The sequence below is a fragment of the Colobus angolensis genome, unplaced genomic scaffold (assembly GCF_000951035.1).
Source record: "Colobus angolensis palliatus isolate OR3802 unplaced genomic scaffold, Cang.pa_1.0 Scaffold74, whole genome shotgun sequence".
Taxonomy (NCBI): Eukaryota; Metazoa; Chordata; class Mammalia; order Primates; family Cercopithecidae; genus Colobus; species Colobus angolensis.
In genome coordinates, this window is record NW_012121154.1 from 11,136,023 (window position 1) to 11,153,037 (window position 17,015).

Genomic DNA, 17,015 nt, shown 5'->3' on the forward strand with positions numbered 1-17,015 from the left:
TAAATACTTAATTTATATTTTTAAAATAAGGCGTTCTGTTTTTTCTGTCACTAAAAGAGTAATATTTTTGTAAGCAAAAAATAATTTAAAGAGGTGTCTTAGCTGGAAAGCTGATGGTCTTCTCTATCAGGTGTTTTGGAATTCTTTGTAGCTAGGATTAATTATATTTTAACCAGCTCATACTTCAATACTTTTAAGAATGATATGTATTCTTGGCAGGGTAGCTTGGCAATAAACTATCAAAACTGAAATTATATATGTACATATGTATGTATATGTGTGCATACACATCTGATTATTTAGTTTTCCTTTTCCTTTTAGGAACTTACCTTTCAGAAATATTTTAACAAGCACACAAGAATGTTTACTACACTATTCTTTGTCAACAGAGGGGTTCAGTTAGATTAACTGGTCTTTGTGAAATAATGAAGATCTATATTTATTGACTAGAAGGGACTTTCATAATATGTTAAGTTTTGAAAAATCAAGTTGAAGTATATATGCAAAGTGTGATTCTAGTGTTTTGTGGGCTTTTTTTTTTGGTATCATTATAGAAAAATTTCTGAATGAATAGATGCCAACAGTTCAACAGTGAAGAATGGGAATTAGCATGGTGGGGAGATTTTGGACTTTTACTTTGCTCATTTTCTTTGCAATAAGCAAGTAATTTCCAGGAAAAAGTCAGGTATTCAGTTTATATGAATTATAATTCACAGTGAAAGTTTAAATTATCTCAATATAGGTTGATGAAAATATTAAGAATATGAACATAGGAATCAGAGATCAATATCTTAGCCAGACCTTTTCCCTACTAATATTAGCATAAAAGGCAGTAAAAGTAATGGAACATTTAATATTTTTTATGAATTTTTAAATTATATTATCCAGAACATATTAAAACACCTAAAGTTGGTAACTTTAAGTATGAACTAAGATCCAGAATAAAGCCTGGCTATAAGATCCTATATTGACCAAATTCATAAGGTTTTAAAAAAATCTCATATAAATTCTCTGAGGTCGAAAAAGTTCATTACATTTATAAGGTCTATATTTGGGATGAATGCTCTGCTCTTTAATAAGGGATGTGTCATAGGTAAAGACCTTCCACATTCATTTATATTCATGAGGTTTATCTCCAGTATGAGTCCTCTGAAGTCTAGCAAGATGTATACTTTGACTGAAGCCTTCTCCACCTTCATTGCATTTATAGGTTTTCCCTCTAGCATAACAGCTTAGGTGAAGGTAAAGGGATGAGCTCAATTTGAAGGCTTCCCTGAATGCATTACATTTCAAAGATTCTTCTCTTCAATTGGTTCCTCTCGAATTTAATTTTGTTTTAGGGTTTTATGACATGCATCATGTTTATTTACCCTCTCGTTGGAACAACACTAATAAAGAATATTAGGTTTCAGAATGGTTAGAAAGCACCCAGCTTTCTCATTAAAAAGACAGTAATATAACCCAGACTGGAGACTGTTTAGAGAAAATGATGTATTGCCTGGGACATTACAGAGTCTCAATAAATGCTGGTTTCCTTTTCTCCTCCTGCAAAATGTAGTGCTGTTTTCATTTTAAAATAAGTCAAAGTGGCAATTCAAATGAACTGCTAAATTATAATGAGTGTTTTTACTTTTTTCTTGCTATAATTAATAAACAACCTTAGATGAAGTTACAGTACAGTATGCAAAGAGTTATTGCTCAAACAATCTTTAATCAAGGATATATTTAGCAAAAGATAAACTGTCTACACTTTATCTACCTGTAGGTCTTTGGCACTGTTTAAGATTTTAGCTACAATCTATCTGGCCTCCTAAATTTATTATTTATGTTATTTAAATGGTTAAGTTTTGCTTTAATAAAAGTGAACATGACTGTAAAAACAAAACCCACTTAATATAATGTTAACTCAGACTGCCAAACTACCTTCAATTCATGTACCTTGAATTGCAAGCTTACATAAAATCCCTCTATAGCGTTATGAGCATTTTGTGAAAGTACTCGAAATAAGAGGTAACAATTCATCTGGATAGGAAAGTGTTCTAAACCAGAGATAACAATTCATCCTATCCAGATGGATAGGTTGATGAAAATATTCCAGATGGATAGGATGAATTGTTACCTCTGGTTTAGAACACTTTCCACTAAATTTTAGTTTAAGAGGGTATAATTTGTGGAAAATAAGATGCTTAAACCATTCTGAAGAGCTCTAAAGAAATTTCAGCCTATTTTTAATGAAAGTGTCAACTTACATCAAAAGGGCTACAATAGAAATTGTTCTTGTTGCTCTATATGCAAATTTGTTTTTTCCTGGTTATATGTTAGATTCATTAGTTCTCTCTCTTGGGAACAAGGATAGGGAGCCAGTTGCTGCATTCTGGATGCTCATATGGACAGCTACTTTGGGCCTGGGGGCCTATTAAGCAACTCAAGTATGGCAGTGCCAAGAGAAAAGATGGCGTGGAAACATGCTATAAATTAAAGAAGGGCTCAGGACTTCTATGAAGGAGCTGCAGAACAACTCTGGCACAGAGAACTTATATACTTGTCATTTGAAAAATTACTGTTTTTATATTTAAACTATAAAAACAATTAGCTTAAAAAGAAAGCAATATTAACACCTAGGTCCAAAGAAAATCAGAAAAAGGAGGAAGTAATACATCTCTTTTAATAGCCTGAAACAAGTTTACTTTGATCCGTTTTAGCACTTGCGTGGTTTTTAAACATATCCAATCATCATTTTAATTAATATTGTTTTTTTTCCCAATGATATATTTCTTGTTTAGAGAATGATTTAGGTTTCACTGGCTATTCAACTTTGTGTTTAACCTTTTATATCTCATTAATTAATTAATATCAGTATAATTTTCTTTTGAGCACCACTTTGGCCACATCATATTACTGACAGTGATTATGTTTTGAATAATAACTAATTTTTAACTTGTTTATTATGCACCATGCTGTAGGCAAAGTGCTCTACATGTATTGATACATGAAATATTCCTTTTTCGCCCTTTTAATGCTCAAACTTGAATTCTATCTTATTGTAATACGCTTTCCTGCTGCTTCTGTTACATGTGCCTGGTATATTAGTTCCTCTTTGACTTTGAATTTCTTTTGTTATTATAGTTTAAGTCTCTCATAAGGGCAAACATACAGCTTATTTTTCAAAACTTACTGTGAGAATCTCATTTAATAAGTGAATATAACTCACTTTAATTTATCACATTACTGATATGTTTGAATTGGCTCCTGACCAATTGTTTTCTATTTTCTATTTACCCTGTATTTTATTGTTTATTTTTTCCACTTTCCTGACATTACTGAACTATGTCTTCCTTGTTCTAATGTTAACCTAATGCTTTAGAAGTTATATAACCTCTATCTGGCTTATCTATTTTTTAACACACATATCTATATTTATTTAAAGTTTTCTATTAACATTAGGAGTTAACGAAGATCTACAGTTTCATTCTAAACACGTTAAGAACATGCGCAATATTTTATTTCCTTTTCCTGCTTCCCTTCCTGCCAGCCACCTTCTATACTTCTCATGTTGCAATCTTTTGGGTTTTAATTTCAAGTTTTTGTTAACGTTTTCAAATAATCCATACTTATTTAGACTGAACTACAAGTTTTACTTTTTTACTTGTTTACTACTCTTTCTTGAATCTCTCGTCTTCCTCTTGGATTAGTTTCCAGGAATGTATCCTTGCAGTAATTCTTTCAGAGAGGGTGGTAAACTTTCTGAATCCTGTGTGTCTATAACAGTTTTTATTTTTTCCTAATACGTGATATTTGGCTGGAGAAGGAATTTTACAACTCAAATGATTTTCAGAACTTCAAGATAACTGCTTCCTTTGAAAAAATGCTTAATGCTACCAAGGAAAGTACAATATATCTTACCTAGAAGCTTTAGAATTTTCTTTTCTTGGTGTTATAAAATTTCTCCCTGATTATCTAGGACTGGGTACTTTTCCATTCATCTTGCTAAACATTTTCATTCATAGCCACTATACCTTTCTCCTCCTCCTCTTCCCTACCCCTCCTCCTCTTCTTTCTCCTCCTTCTTCTCCTTTTTTTTTAATCTTGGGAACTTTTTTCAATTATTTATTTGAATATTTCATTCCATGTATTCCTTCTGGCTTCTTCTTTAATTCCTATTATTTGTAACGTTGGAAGTGCCACTTATCTCTTAATATCTTAACATCTCTTTTTCTGTAATGAAATAACATTTCAAGACTCAAATTTCCAGCTCACTAATTTGTTATTCAGCTCTGCCTATACTGATGCTCAGGAAAAAAAAATCCATTAAACTTGTTTCACCAATCATATGTTGCCATTTCTCACATCTCTAATTGTTTCTTCCTCACAAAATTTGTTCTAATTTCACAAATACAGTATATGCCCTTATCCTGCTGAGGATATTAATTATACTTCTTATACAATCTCCATTGGTTTAATCTGTTACTTCCTTTTACTTACTTGGTTTCCTAATTCTTTAGTTTAATGCTTTATTTTTATTTTTTTTACATGGAGGTGGTTTTCTTTAGATTTGGTGATTTAGATTATTTGCTTAAATTCATATCTGCTATTCTCTCTTAATTTCGGTGGAAAAATGCCCACTGACCGGGAGCAGATGTGCCCCCTGGGTGAGGATTCCCATGGGGGCACAGTGCCCTGCTTCTCCGTTCCACGTGTCCATATTCATTGCTTGGTCCTGGGGGCGTAAGTCTCTGCTTAGAAGTGGGTGTAGTGAGGGCCAGGCATGGTGGCTCATGCCTGTAATACCAGAACTTTGGGAGGCCAAGGCAGGCAGGCAGGCGGGCAGATCACTTGAGTTCAGGAGTTTGAGACCAGCCTGGCCAACATAGTGAAATCCTGTCTCTACCAAAAGTACAGAAAATTAGCTGGATGTGGTGGTGCATGCCTGTAATCTAAGCTATTGGGGAGGCCGAGACACGACAATCACTTAAACCCAGGAGGCGGAGGTTGCAGTGAGTTGAGATGGCACCACTGCACTCCTGGGCGACATGGTGAGAATCTGTCTCAAAAAAAATAAAAAAAGAAAAAGAAAAAGAAAAGAAAGAAGTAGGTGTAGTGAGGGGTTCACCTACTTAGCAGTCCTTATAGCCTCACCCTGATTCCTGTGTGCAGCATCCATGACCTGGAGCAATACTGAGATGCATTTTGTAGTGTCTCATTCAATATGTGTTCTGGGCTATTGTCTCCCTCCTTCCATCAGATATCTTCTCTCTCTGGTCCAACTACGGGTCACTTTCTTGTTTTTTAGTGTCATTATAGACTCGTTTGCTCATTTTCTGTCATTTCCAAGGATTTGGGGCAGGTTGGCAAGATCAGAACATACTGTCTTGATTCCAGCTTTTAATATTCATTACATTTGTGGAGTTTCTCTTTTGCACAAATATTGTGGTAACAGCAGTAAAACAGATTTTTTTAAAAAGGTGTTTGAATAGTAAAAGCATATAATGTTTATGTTTGGGATGAAAGGCAAATACACAAATTCCACGTGCAGTGTTCTACAAAGCCGCCTTCCACCTAAAGATAGCCTCAGCTAAGTGAGATGTGGTAGCTGCTAATTCAATGACATGCTTGTAAGGTTAAGCCAAAGTTCAGAAAGACTCACATAAATTATCAGTGTGTCTATTCAAGTTTCTCCCTGCCTGAACTAACAGATGTGTCTTCTCTAGAAAAAAGGAAAACACAACTTTAAAAATCCCACTTAAAAAAAATAAACCTATCAACACTGGATTTCGGACAGCTAAGTGATGTGAAAGGCAAACGGCTCTTGCGTCCTTCTGATCTGAGATAAAATACTTTAATTCAAATGGTGGGAAAATATGGATAATTAGGAAACTGGTTTCCCAAAAAGCCATAATGGCTTACTGGCTCTCTTTTCTTCCTTGCCATTCATATTAAGTCTTTTGGAAACATTATTAGAGAGGACTGCATACTCTTTTTTCTCTCTCATGATTCTTATGGAAGAAAAACCTTGTTAAAGAGATGAAAGCATTATATTCACATTAATAATTTTTTATTTCTTAAAAAAGTGAACTCAAAGCAGTAGAATTCAGTCAATTCAACTGGCCACCCTTGAATGAGTGAGGATTGCCAACTATGTTTTCTGTCTATTTTAGCAGATGAGCTTACCATGATAAATTGTTTGTGTAGGTGGTGGTGGATGAAAGAAGAATGAGACAAATATTCGATAAACTGAGCAGAGAAAACATAACACATCAAGAATTTCACTACCAAATTCTTAATCTGTTTTCCTGTGTCAGCTCTTACCCTAGGTAAAAATGCTTCACATTAATTTTATTTTGTGACTTTTAAAAAAATTGAATCTGTGACTAAAAATTATTATATCAGCATTCTTTCCTGGACCAATAAAGTAACATTTGGGACCAGGTGGGAGTGCAGGCCCCCCCAACCCACAACACATACAAGCACACAAAACACCATGGATTAAATTATCATTTTTATCATCACCCAAAACGCAGAAAATACTAGGTCTTCTTATTATCCTTTTATACCTTTATAACATAATGCCAACTTCATAGCTGAGTCACCAGATGACAGCACGAATGAACTAATTCGGGTGGTGTGGCCTGACGTCCTGGCCAAAAGCCACAAATAAACCCAAGGTGTAGTCGCTAGAAGAATTACGCCACTTTTAGAATTTAGATAAATTAATTGCAGAGCAATGAGAGTGGCACAGGTGCTTTTCTCAAACACATGATTATATCTTATTGGAACAGAAACCTGCCGACAAATGACAGGGCCTGGAAGTACCAGCTTCTTCACTGTGACCAAAACCTTGGTCAATCTTCAGTCCTGAGAAATGGCCAAAGAGCATACTTAAAACCACCTGAATCATTTGGTTAATGGAATTTCCTCCGATGTTCCTCTGTGTCCATATTGACTTCAGCTCTTTTTTCAGGCATAAACAATTTTAGTTCTTTTTTTGTTGTTGTTTGGGGGAATGATTTTGTTGCAGCCAAAAATTCTCTTATATTATTTGTGCTGTAGGAAAGCAGAATGTGTGATCTGTTAATTGGAATATATAATTTTTGCCAGCTATGTTTCTGGACTAGTATATTAATCTTCTAAACTATGCTTGGTTTCTTCTAATATCAAGTCAATTCCTTTCTTAGCTTACTTCATGAAGGGGTTTTCCATGTTTTTTTACCAAGTCTCCACAAGTGTTACTCATAGAGAGCTGAATGGACTATTCATTCTTTTACTAAGGCATTTATTGTGTCCTTTTATAGACAGGCTTTGCTAATAGAATAAGCTAAGAAGATGGCGGGCATTTTTGGAGAGAGAACAGCCAGTATGAAGGCCATAGGTAAAAATAAATTTTATTTCCCCTTCAAACAATAAGAGCAAGTTACATTTAAAATATTGATTTTTCTTGGAAGATACAGGCACACACAGAGAAGGAGAAAGGTGGAGGGTGAGAAGGAGAGGGAGGAGAGGGGAGAGACAGATTGGTATTTATGTGTGAATTAGAATGGTTCTCCTGGAGAGCAAATGCATCTCTTTAGTTCTGCTTTAATGGGATGGGGGCTGGTAACACTGGGGAATCCTCTGAGTCCCCAGGGGCTCTGGGACTCCCTGAAGGGGGTGATTTATCCCTGATATATGGATGGAATTAGTGTGGAGAGATGAAAGCGTGGGAGTAAATGAGTCTCTTGTGCCTCAACATTTGGATCCCCTCATCTGTGATCAAGCTCCATAATCAGGAAAGGGAGTTGAATTGGTCTTTTTTTTTTTTTTTTTTTATCAGCAGTCAGAAGGAAGTGATGTGCTGGTGATCCTTTATCTTCAGAAGATAGGTAGAAAGACTTCTGTGCACTGTCAAAGCTCTGGACTCCACCAAAGCTCTTTGATCCGGGAGGGGAGCGGACTGTTCTTACAAGAGCTAGAAGGACCAGAAACCACTGTTTTTTTTTTTTCCTCTAGGATCTCCCCAGCCTGACCCTGGGGAGATCCTAGAGGCTAAAATGAGAAACTGGTTTCTGGTGTCTCAAGGAGACATTGGAGCTGTACTGCACATGGAGCTTCAGAGTGTCAGGAAAGTCAGAAAAGGCCCTGTGGGCTAAAGGACTGAGTCTTGGTGCTGGGCCTGCAGAGGTCAATAGGCCCTGAGTGGGTGAAGTCATTCAGAGTCTCAGGCTTCTGCAGAGGCTTAGCCTGCTGTGCCACAGGCTGGACCTGAGTCACTTCCCTGAGTCAGGGAGGAGCAGGGCTGGGTCAACTGCAGTAGAAATTCAGCATTTGACAGTGAAAGACCCCATTGTGGCAGCAAAGGGTCACAGTGGCGGTGTGGCTCAGGCTGAGGGTAAGAATTTTTGTGTGCTTTCATAGATAAGCTTTGAGGATACAACAAGCTAAAAAAGACAGGCCCTTCTGGGAGAGAGAATGCAAGAGTCTTATTGGGTCTGAAAGAAGTTCTTGGGCAAGGCACAGCAGGGAGCCCAAAAGGGCAATACTAGCCATCTTGCCACTCAGGGACTTTGAAGTTTAATCAGTTTTGATTTAATCTGTTGAGATCAGAGTGACATGACTATAACTCAAATGTTGTATTCTGGAAAAGTTTCTCAGTCAATACATTATTGCTATTTCATATTCATTATAAAATTATATTTTATGTTAATTTCATTCATCCTTATCATAGTGTTAGAAAACATAAATTTGCCTCCAATTCATACCACCTTATGGGTTGAGTCTCTAATCTTATTAATGTTTCTTTTCAACTTGAACTTCTGAAAGTGCTGCCGAATTAGTAGGATATATATTAGGGACTTAGGACCCAGAAGGCGGCACACAGCTCAGAACAGCGAGAAAGCACTACCATCAAAGGATGCTCACTGCTTCAGGTCTCCTCTGTTTCAACCTCAGTCCCAAATTCCTCCTTTACAAATCTCTCAAAGATAAATTTTATCCCCTAAACAATTTTTATAGACCAAAACCACATTCCAATGAAAATCAGGTAGCAGTATCTATAAATCTCAGACCCCAGGAAGACAAATGAAAATCTCATTATAATAGTGGTGGGAAGATTTTGTATTCTATATAAACATTGGGAAAAAACCTTTCTCCCAGTAAAAGCTGAATAAACTAAAATGAGATACAAGTGAGTCGAGTGAAGTTAAAAGCATTTGGAATCACACATTTTTAATATGCAAAAAATAGTTAATTACAAACTTAGAATCTTTAGGGTAAGTACACCCCTTTTGGCTTGTCTGCGATAAGAATCATCAGTATTGATCTAAGTATGCTTTTGCCATTTAACAACATGCATTTAAAACAAGTCCAGTAGAATAAATGTAAGTGCTATGTACACAGCATGGTAGATAGCAATTACTTACCCTGTAGGCTGGCTCTCAAATTCTTCTGACCATTGCTCTTGAATATCTTCTGTGGAAAGATCTACATCCCGGGTGGTGGCAAAATTGAACTCACTGCCTTCATTTCCATGGAAATAAATGGAGTTCCCATCTGACTGACAGCTATGCTGTAGATGAAAAGAAAGCATGGGGTGGCTGTTGAATTGGTTTTGTAGCTGTATTTGTCTTACTCATGTATAATTAGAGTTTTTAGAAAAGTTATTAGATTAGTTCCTCTATGATGGACTCTCAAATCAAAAGAGCTTGTTACCTCTTTTTGCCTTATTTAATTCAATTACAAATTCTTTCTAACTTATTAAGTTATTATAAAAAAGGAGTCAAGAGGGCATTTGAGTTTTGCCATCTCTGTCTTCAATATGAAACAAGAATATTTTAATTGGAATAATTTCCCATCTTTACCACTGTCCTTGTTGTGGGAATTAAATTTGATAATGACTTGTCATGTATTTTAAATTCTGTGGTTATGGGCTAAATAGCATTGACCTTTTCAATATTCCATATATTTCTTACTTGCCATTCAAGTCTTTCACAATTTATCTGTAAATGGAATATAAGTAGAACAGCCAGCTAATTTAAATATGCAATGCAGAAAAGGTCAAAGTAAACCCAGATATAATCACCTATTCTCAACCAGTTTCTGAGTAAAAGTTTCTGACCAGACCTAAAAAGTGCATGCAGCCCCAAATGAGGAACTGGGAAACTACAAACTTTGTTAATCCCCAAAAGAACACAAAAAAAATAAAGAAAATATATTTCTTGTGATACTTTTTCTAATGACATTTTTTTCAGCTTGAAGAGAATAAAGGCAAGATCAAACTCTGGAGGTAGTAAATGTTACTTACTTTAAAAAATTATTATAAGTTTGCATTAACATTTTTTGGTAATAAGTCATATATAGAGAAATGCTTGGGGCTGGTCATGGGAAGCTAAAACAATAAAAAGGAGAAATAAAAAGAGAAATGCTATACATGAAATATCAAACATTCTTTTAAGTTTTATATACTCTTAAAATGAAAGAGATGAAAAAAAAAAAACCAATTGGACAAAACCTATCAGTCAAGCCCAGGGACTGTGAGTTCTGTAAGGCAGAGACAATGTCCATTTTGTTTCTTGTTATATTCCAGGTCTTAGCACAGTGCCTGGCATATAGCAGGCATTAAAAAATATTTGTTAAATACTTCAACAAATCAATGAGTGAATGACATGGAAATACATTTTAAGGTAATTATTTTTTTTAAAAAAGATAAATTTATTGTGTATGCCTAAGATATATAACATGATATTCTAAGACACATACAGTCATGTACCACATAACAATGTTTCAGTAAATGACAGACCACGTATACAATGGTGATCCTATACTATTATAATGGAGGTGAAAAATTTCTATCACCTGGTGACGTCATAGTCATCATAACATCATGGCATAATACACTGCTCATGTGTTTTTGGTGATGTTGGTGCAAATAAACCTACTATGCTGCCAATCCTATAAAACAGCATATAAAATTATGTATGATACACAATATTTGAAAATCATAATAAACGACTTTTGGGTGTGGAGGGGGGTGAAGTATTGCTCTTTGAATATTCTCTTCTTTAGAGTCTTAATAGAGTGATATATTACCAAAGAAAGGCTGTGACACACCCAAAGGAAGCAGCCATCCCTCAGTGGGAGATGGCTTGGATGTTCCCTGTCTCGTAGCAAGATGGGACTGTCACTCTCTAGGCAACAGGGTCTGGAGACGCAGAGAACCCACACAGCTGCAGATGGCTTGCTCTGCTCCCTACCATGCTAAGGAGACCAAGATATGATTTTTGCCTCTGCCATTCTGAATAGAACCCAGTGTTCTCAAGGTTTGCAGTGATAAAATGCTCTTTTAAGGATATATGAGCCCGTAGTATACTTCGCCTGTAAAACTGGGGATGGTCTTTGTGAAACCAGTGAATTCCTGAGCTATCTGAGAGCAATCGGTGTACTGAGTCTCCATTTTCAGAGTTGATAATCATAGGCCCTGTATTTTGGAGCCTTATCCAGGGTGGGGGGCCAGATTAGGGTTCTCATTCTGAGAATGCCTAAATCAATTACAAGACAAGTTAGAATTTCATGTTAATTCTGTTTTAGGATTGGTCACAGTGGGCTTGGTGTCTTGGAATTAGCCTACTTCCTAGATGCTCTCCAAACTACAAATTTATGCCTGAATGCATGCAGACTGAGATAGCGTCCCTGGGCCTTGCTTGCTTTCTATCGCCATTTCTGGCTCTGAATGGGAATCCACGGCTTCCTTGGTTAGGCATTGCTTGAGCTTTCTCCTAGAATCTAACTCAAGTAAATTTAGCACCTATGTTAATTGAAGAAAATAAGATTGGAAAAGAATAACAATTGGAAACCAAAAACAATTAAGATGATAAGGACTGAAATCCCTCAAAGAGTTTGGGGATTGGAATTAGAAATGTGTTGAAATACATTTTCTCTATTTAATGGCTCCATGTTTTTGCAGAAGCCATTTAACCCCTCTAGGCCTCAGTTTCTCAGGTTGTAGAATGGAATCAATAATATCTATTTGCTAGAGGTGTTGTTAGTGGCACAAATAATATATGAGGAGATGCATTCTGAAACTTCTAAGTGCTACAAAATAATCATTATTTCTAAATATATATATTTTTCCAAAAATATGCTATTATATTCCATATGCCTAGCAAACATGATGGAAAAATAGAAGAGCATTTCAATCTATTTTTAACTACTTTTCATCAGAGTAGTCATTAAAATTCTTCAGATCAACTTAAAACCTTTAGTGACATGCATAGAGTATGTCCCACAATACAACAAGCAAAAATACTGCAAACATTCATTCATCTTCAGGGCAGACTGAATCATTAATTATAACTTTAAAAGCCCCCCTCCAAATTTTGGCAGAGTACCAAATATTCCTAAAACAGGAAAACTTAATGCAAGATGTCTGATGCCACTTTTCTTACAGATAAGTTTGCATTGTATAACATCGATCTACTATGTTAAAAATCATTGAAAGTATGAAAAGATTTTTAAAAAATTGGTCTCAATTTTAATACCCAGCTAGTTTTGTTCAACATCTGTTTGAACTCCTATCATTTGTATGTAATAACAATTAAACTCTAAACAACTTCAAAACCAATTAAATGTTTAACTTTGTAAGACACATGAGCTCTTGATATGAAAAAAACAATAATTTTTGGAATTCAGGACTATTTTATTTTGAGCATCATGAAAATCTACCAGGTTTTCTTTAGCAGATGATTCTAAATCACATGTGACTTCCTGAGCCACAGCTTTTGACTGAAATACAGTAAATATACATCAAGCAACTAAGCATCTATTCGGGGTGAAATAAAGGTATAAATTCTGCAGCTGGCTCTAAATTTTTATTTCTATTTCTAGCACTTCTAATGTACATTATTATATAATTATAATTGTTTGTACTTGTTTCGTTGTTTAGCCTTGATCAATGACATACACTTTATACTTCTAAGTACTAGTAGATTACCGATTTCTAAAGTCCCTTAAGTATGGCTCTTATGTGTTTCTCTTTGTCAATCAAAAATATTTTCCTACTTTGCTACTAAATGGATTTCCTTTACTTGACAAGCAGAACGCAGTGTAACTAAGTGACAAGAATTTGTCATTCAGAAAATCATCAACAGGAAACATCAGTGCAAATTCCTCAATATAACAAGTCCTTGGCCACAATTCAGGACAGTAGTTTTCTAAGGTTACTCCCTATACTCTGCCGAAAATGTTAATGACTTCACCTCTGTACTTGTAAAAGTGCTTACATTTGCCTCCACCATTGTTTTATTAGGTTTTCATCAAAGATGAACACCGAGGCACCTCTTAATATGATCTCCCTGGGGTCTAATGACCCTGATGATTCTTTCAGGCATCTGTAGCCTTACCATTTATTTTTTGACGATATCCTTTTTGTTGGAATGAGGATATTGGGCATTTGGGCAATGCCAGCTTGCAGAGAGCTGGTGGCAGATGGAATGAAATCTGCCTGGTATGCCTTCTCCTCCACATGAGCAGAGAGCCATCCATTTCCTCCATTAAGGAGTTGTCACTCAGCCCACCCAGCTGGAAGACCATATTTGATAGCCAAGCTGGCTGGTGGCAGACAATTCAAATACAAAGTGCGCTTTAAAAGGAAGCTAAAACATCATTTGTAGGAAAATTGAAAATGCATGGCTTCCACCACAGCCAATTTTTTAATGACTGTAATATTTTAAGTGATTATTTTTGCCACTTCAGATTGCTCCTTAGAGAGGAGAGGTTTTTTAATTAAAATCTAGGCAATGCAAACAGATGAGATATGAGGAACAGAGGAAAGAGAAATAAGATGAATAAAATTAATTAAAATGGCATTGTTGGCAGAGTCATAAATTAGCCACTGTCTGGCTGGAAATGAAATATATTGGTATAGGAATTTCTGTATTAAAGTGAGATGTGTGCTAGAACCGTTGGAAACTGACTAATTTATAGTCTATGTATTATTGTGTATTTCAAGTCTTTTACTATGCTATACCCATTATCATACAGAAATAACACATTTCCTACATCCCAGTCGAACAGACTTTAAAGGTATAGACTTTCATGCTACATTAAAAGAATAATTAAAATAGAAAGAGAACGATTTCTCTCATGAGGCAAAATAAATTTCTATCATTTTCCATACATTCAATTTCTAGGTAACTTAATGTCAGTTAAAAAACTGAAAACTTGGCTATAAATACAGTGCAGGTGCAGGAGGGCTGAAGTACATTTTCTCTAGTCAACACAATAGATTCAACCATGGTGAGTCAATTTTAGGGAGCTTAAAGAGTGTTTTTTCTCATTAATTTCTGGATTCATTAAACACATTTGAACTACTTTGTACTACAATTTTTAAAGATTCAATTTATGGTATATTTTATGACAAGTATGTAATTACTTGGCAATAATTATGACAACTCTAAAATGGCAATAGTGACAGATTTGAATTGGAGTAATGAGAGGCAGAATAACAATGTAAAACTCCATAGGGCTGTTGTTAACCTTGTCTTTGGGGATCAACTTGACTTTCACAGTGTCGGAGGTTTTCAGACTTGCCTCCTCAAATTAAGGGCAAAGATGCCAGGCACAGCATGGGAGGCTGCAAGATAACATGCAGTGGTTGGGTTTTATAGTAAAATAGAACTGGCTTTGAAAGTTAAAGCTGTTTGATCTTGGGGAAGTCATTTGGCATCTCCGAGCCTCTGTTTTTTCATCTGTGAAATGGGGATAATTGTGAGTATTAGATAAAATACTGCAGGGAACATGCCTAAAGAACATGCCTTGCTGCGTCTTAGGAAATCTGTAAACACTATTTCCCCCCTGATTTCTTTTTTGCCCCCATCTTCATTCATTAACAAACCTTACTTTAACGAATGAATGTCACTATGCAAGCTATTGTTCTAGGTGCCATGCTAGGTACAAAGATGACAGAAACTGTAACTGTTTTTATCATTCATTTGGAATAAATTTCACCTACTGAATATTGTGTTAACTGAATTAGTGATTGAATGTGTCAGTTTCAGACCAAATAAATAAAAAGGCAAAAGATGCATTAGGCAGGGAGCTTCTGCATATTTGTTTAAATGATTATTTTCTGTATAAATTATCAAAATTAGTTGTTTCTGTGCTATTGCCACTCTTGTCATGGCGATCTGGCTCATTTCCATGTTTCACTAATGTTATTCCACATTAATTACTGTACAAATAGGCCTCATTGGGGGGAATTGTGAAAAGCACACTACTTACATTTAACCCTTCATCCCCAAAGTACTCTTATTAGCTTAACAAATTATATTCTGGCTCATTCTACAATATCATGTACCCACCTCTTGGGGGAAACATGACAATAAGAGTAATACGATCCAAAGTGAAGAATATCCCAAGCAAAGGGAATTTAGGTAGACAGCATGCAATTAACCATGCTGGAAACTGGCCAGAAAACCGCAGTTAACATTCTGATTCTTAATGAAAAAAGACATGGGAACATGGGCTAGCCACAAGTCTAACTGAGCTCAGGTTTATCCTCATCAGAAAGCCACCACTCAAATCCCTCAAGTTACACACTAGATGGTTTCCAGTACAGTGATAATACAAAGCACATTTCTGAAAAGTAAATCTGATTTTCTCTTATTTGTCCTGTATATTGTCCGAATATAAAACCATCAAATGAATTGCTGAAACCTTTTTCTGAGGTGCCCAATCGAACATTGCTTGGAAGATGAATTAGGTATGATAGTATTGCTGTGCCAGGGGGTTATATTCCCAAAAAGTAGGTTTAAAGGTGAATTCTACCTTGAGAGTGATCTTCCCTTTCACCATTTGTCTTAGATTTTTTTCATTAGCCTTACCTCGTGTTAAGGCTAAATTTTTCAGACAAATTATTTTTTTTCATAATTTGATATAACGACCTTTTTTCTCCATTGATGGTTCAGCAATTGTGACAACAGTACTAGATGCGTGACAGCAGAAGCCCAGAATAAAAGATTGAGCTCTTATTCAGGACTGGAGACTTGCCTAGTATCCACTGGGACAATGAATTTGGCAAATGCATAAGGTACAAGAACAACAGAAAATTAATAGACTCTCGTGTTCAGACTTAATGCTTCCCCTTAATTGGTCGTTGATTTACCTAATGTCTGTCATCTTCATTAGGGCCTTTTGATGTTTGTTAAACTAGAAAGATTGTCTTTATTATTGGATACTTAATAGTAAAGGTAATAATGGTGAGGCAGTCAAATTCAAAGTAGTAGTAGAGGAAACATTAAGATATGACCCTTCTAAATTCAGTAGCTTAGTTACTCCAAATCCTTGATATTAGTTTGCAAAATTTAACAAATTACTTTTTTAAAAATAAAATTTCTTTTAAATACACGTGATCAAATCACAGCCTATTCTAAAGGACAAATCTTCATAACAGAATAATCATTTAGTGCTGATTTACTTCTTAAAACAAGTTGACATAAATGTGTAGAAAAGGTAATCTGGAATTCTTTGCTATCCACACAATGAACTTGGGTAATAAATAGAAAAAGATTAGCAGGTGCAGGCACAGCCATCAGAGTGGGAAGATTTCTTAAAAATAAAAAAATATGTGGAAAGCACCTATCTCACCGTGATCTGCATTTAATCTGTAGGTCATTTCCAGAGTTGACAGAAACCAGTGATTTATGCCTTTGCAAGCTGAGGGTAACCAGGATAGCTGAGCAGATTACAAACATTTATTAACTGTGAGTGAGCAAAGCACTCCTTTTTTCTCTTTTGAAAACATACACACACACACCCACACAGACACACACACACCAAGTGTTCAAGGATGATTCAGGCTTTCAAAATAAAAATTTTGGCTGCCACCAAAGATGAGCATAAACAAACCAAATGCAGCAGCTGCCAGACCAGTATCCACTTCCACGGCATATTGATCCATTCAGAAATACTGCTTCATGGGGTATTATTAAAGGACGAGGAAAACAGAACAAAAAAAAATAATAATAAAAACAAAAAGCCCTGCTCACAGC

General features: G+C 35.6%; 1 protein-coding gene across 1 annotated transcript in view; it reads right to left on the reverse strand.

Moving 5' to 3' along the window:
* The window catches only part of RELN (reelin), a 536,970-nt gene that overhangs the window by 214,760 nt on the left and 305,195 nt on the right, over window positions 1–17,015 (reverse strand). Inside the window, exon 11 of the mRNA XM_011927764.1 lies at window positions 9,393–9,538. Within this exon, the coding sequence (XP_011783154.1) occupies window positions 9,393–9,538 (146 nt within the window). The remainder of the gene's footprint in view (window positions 1–9,392; window positions 9,539–17,015) is intronic.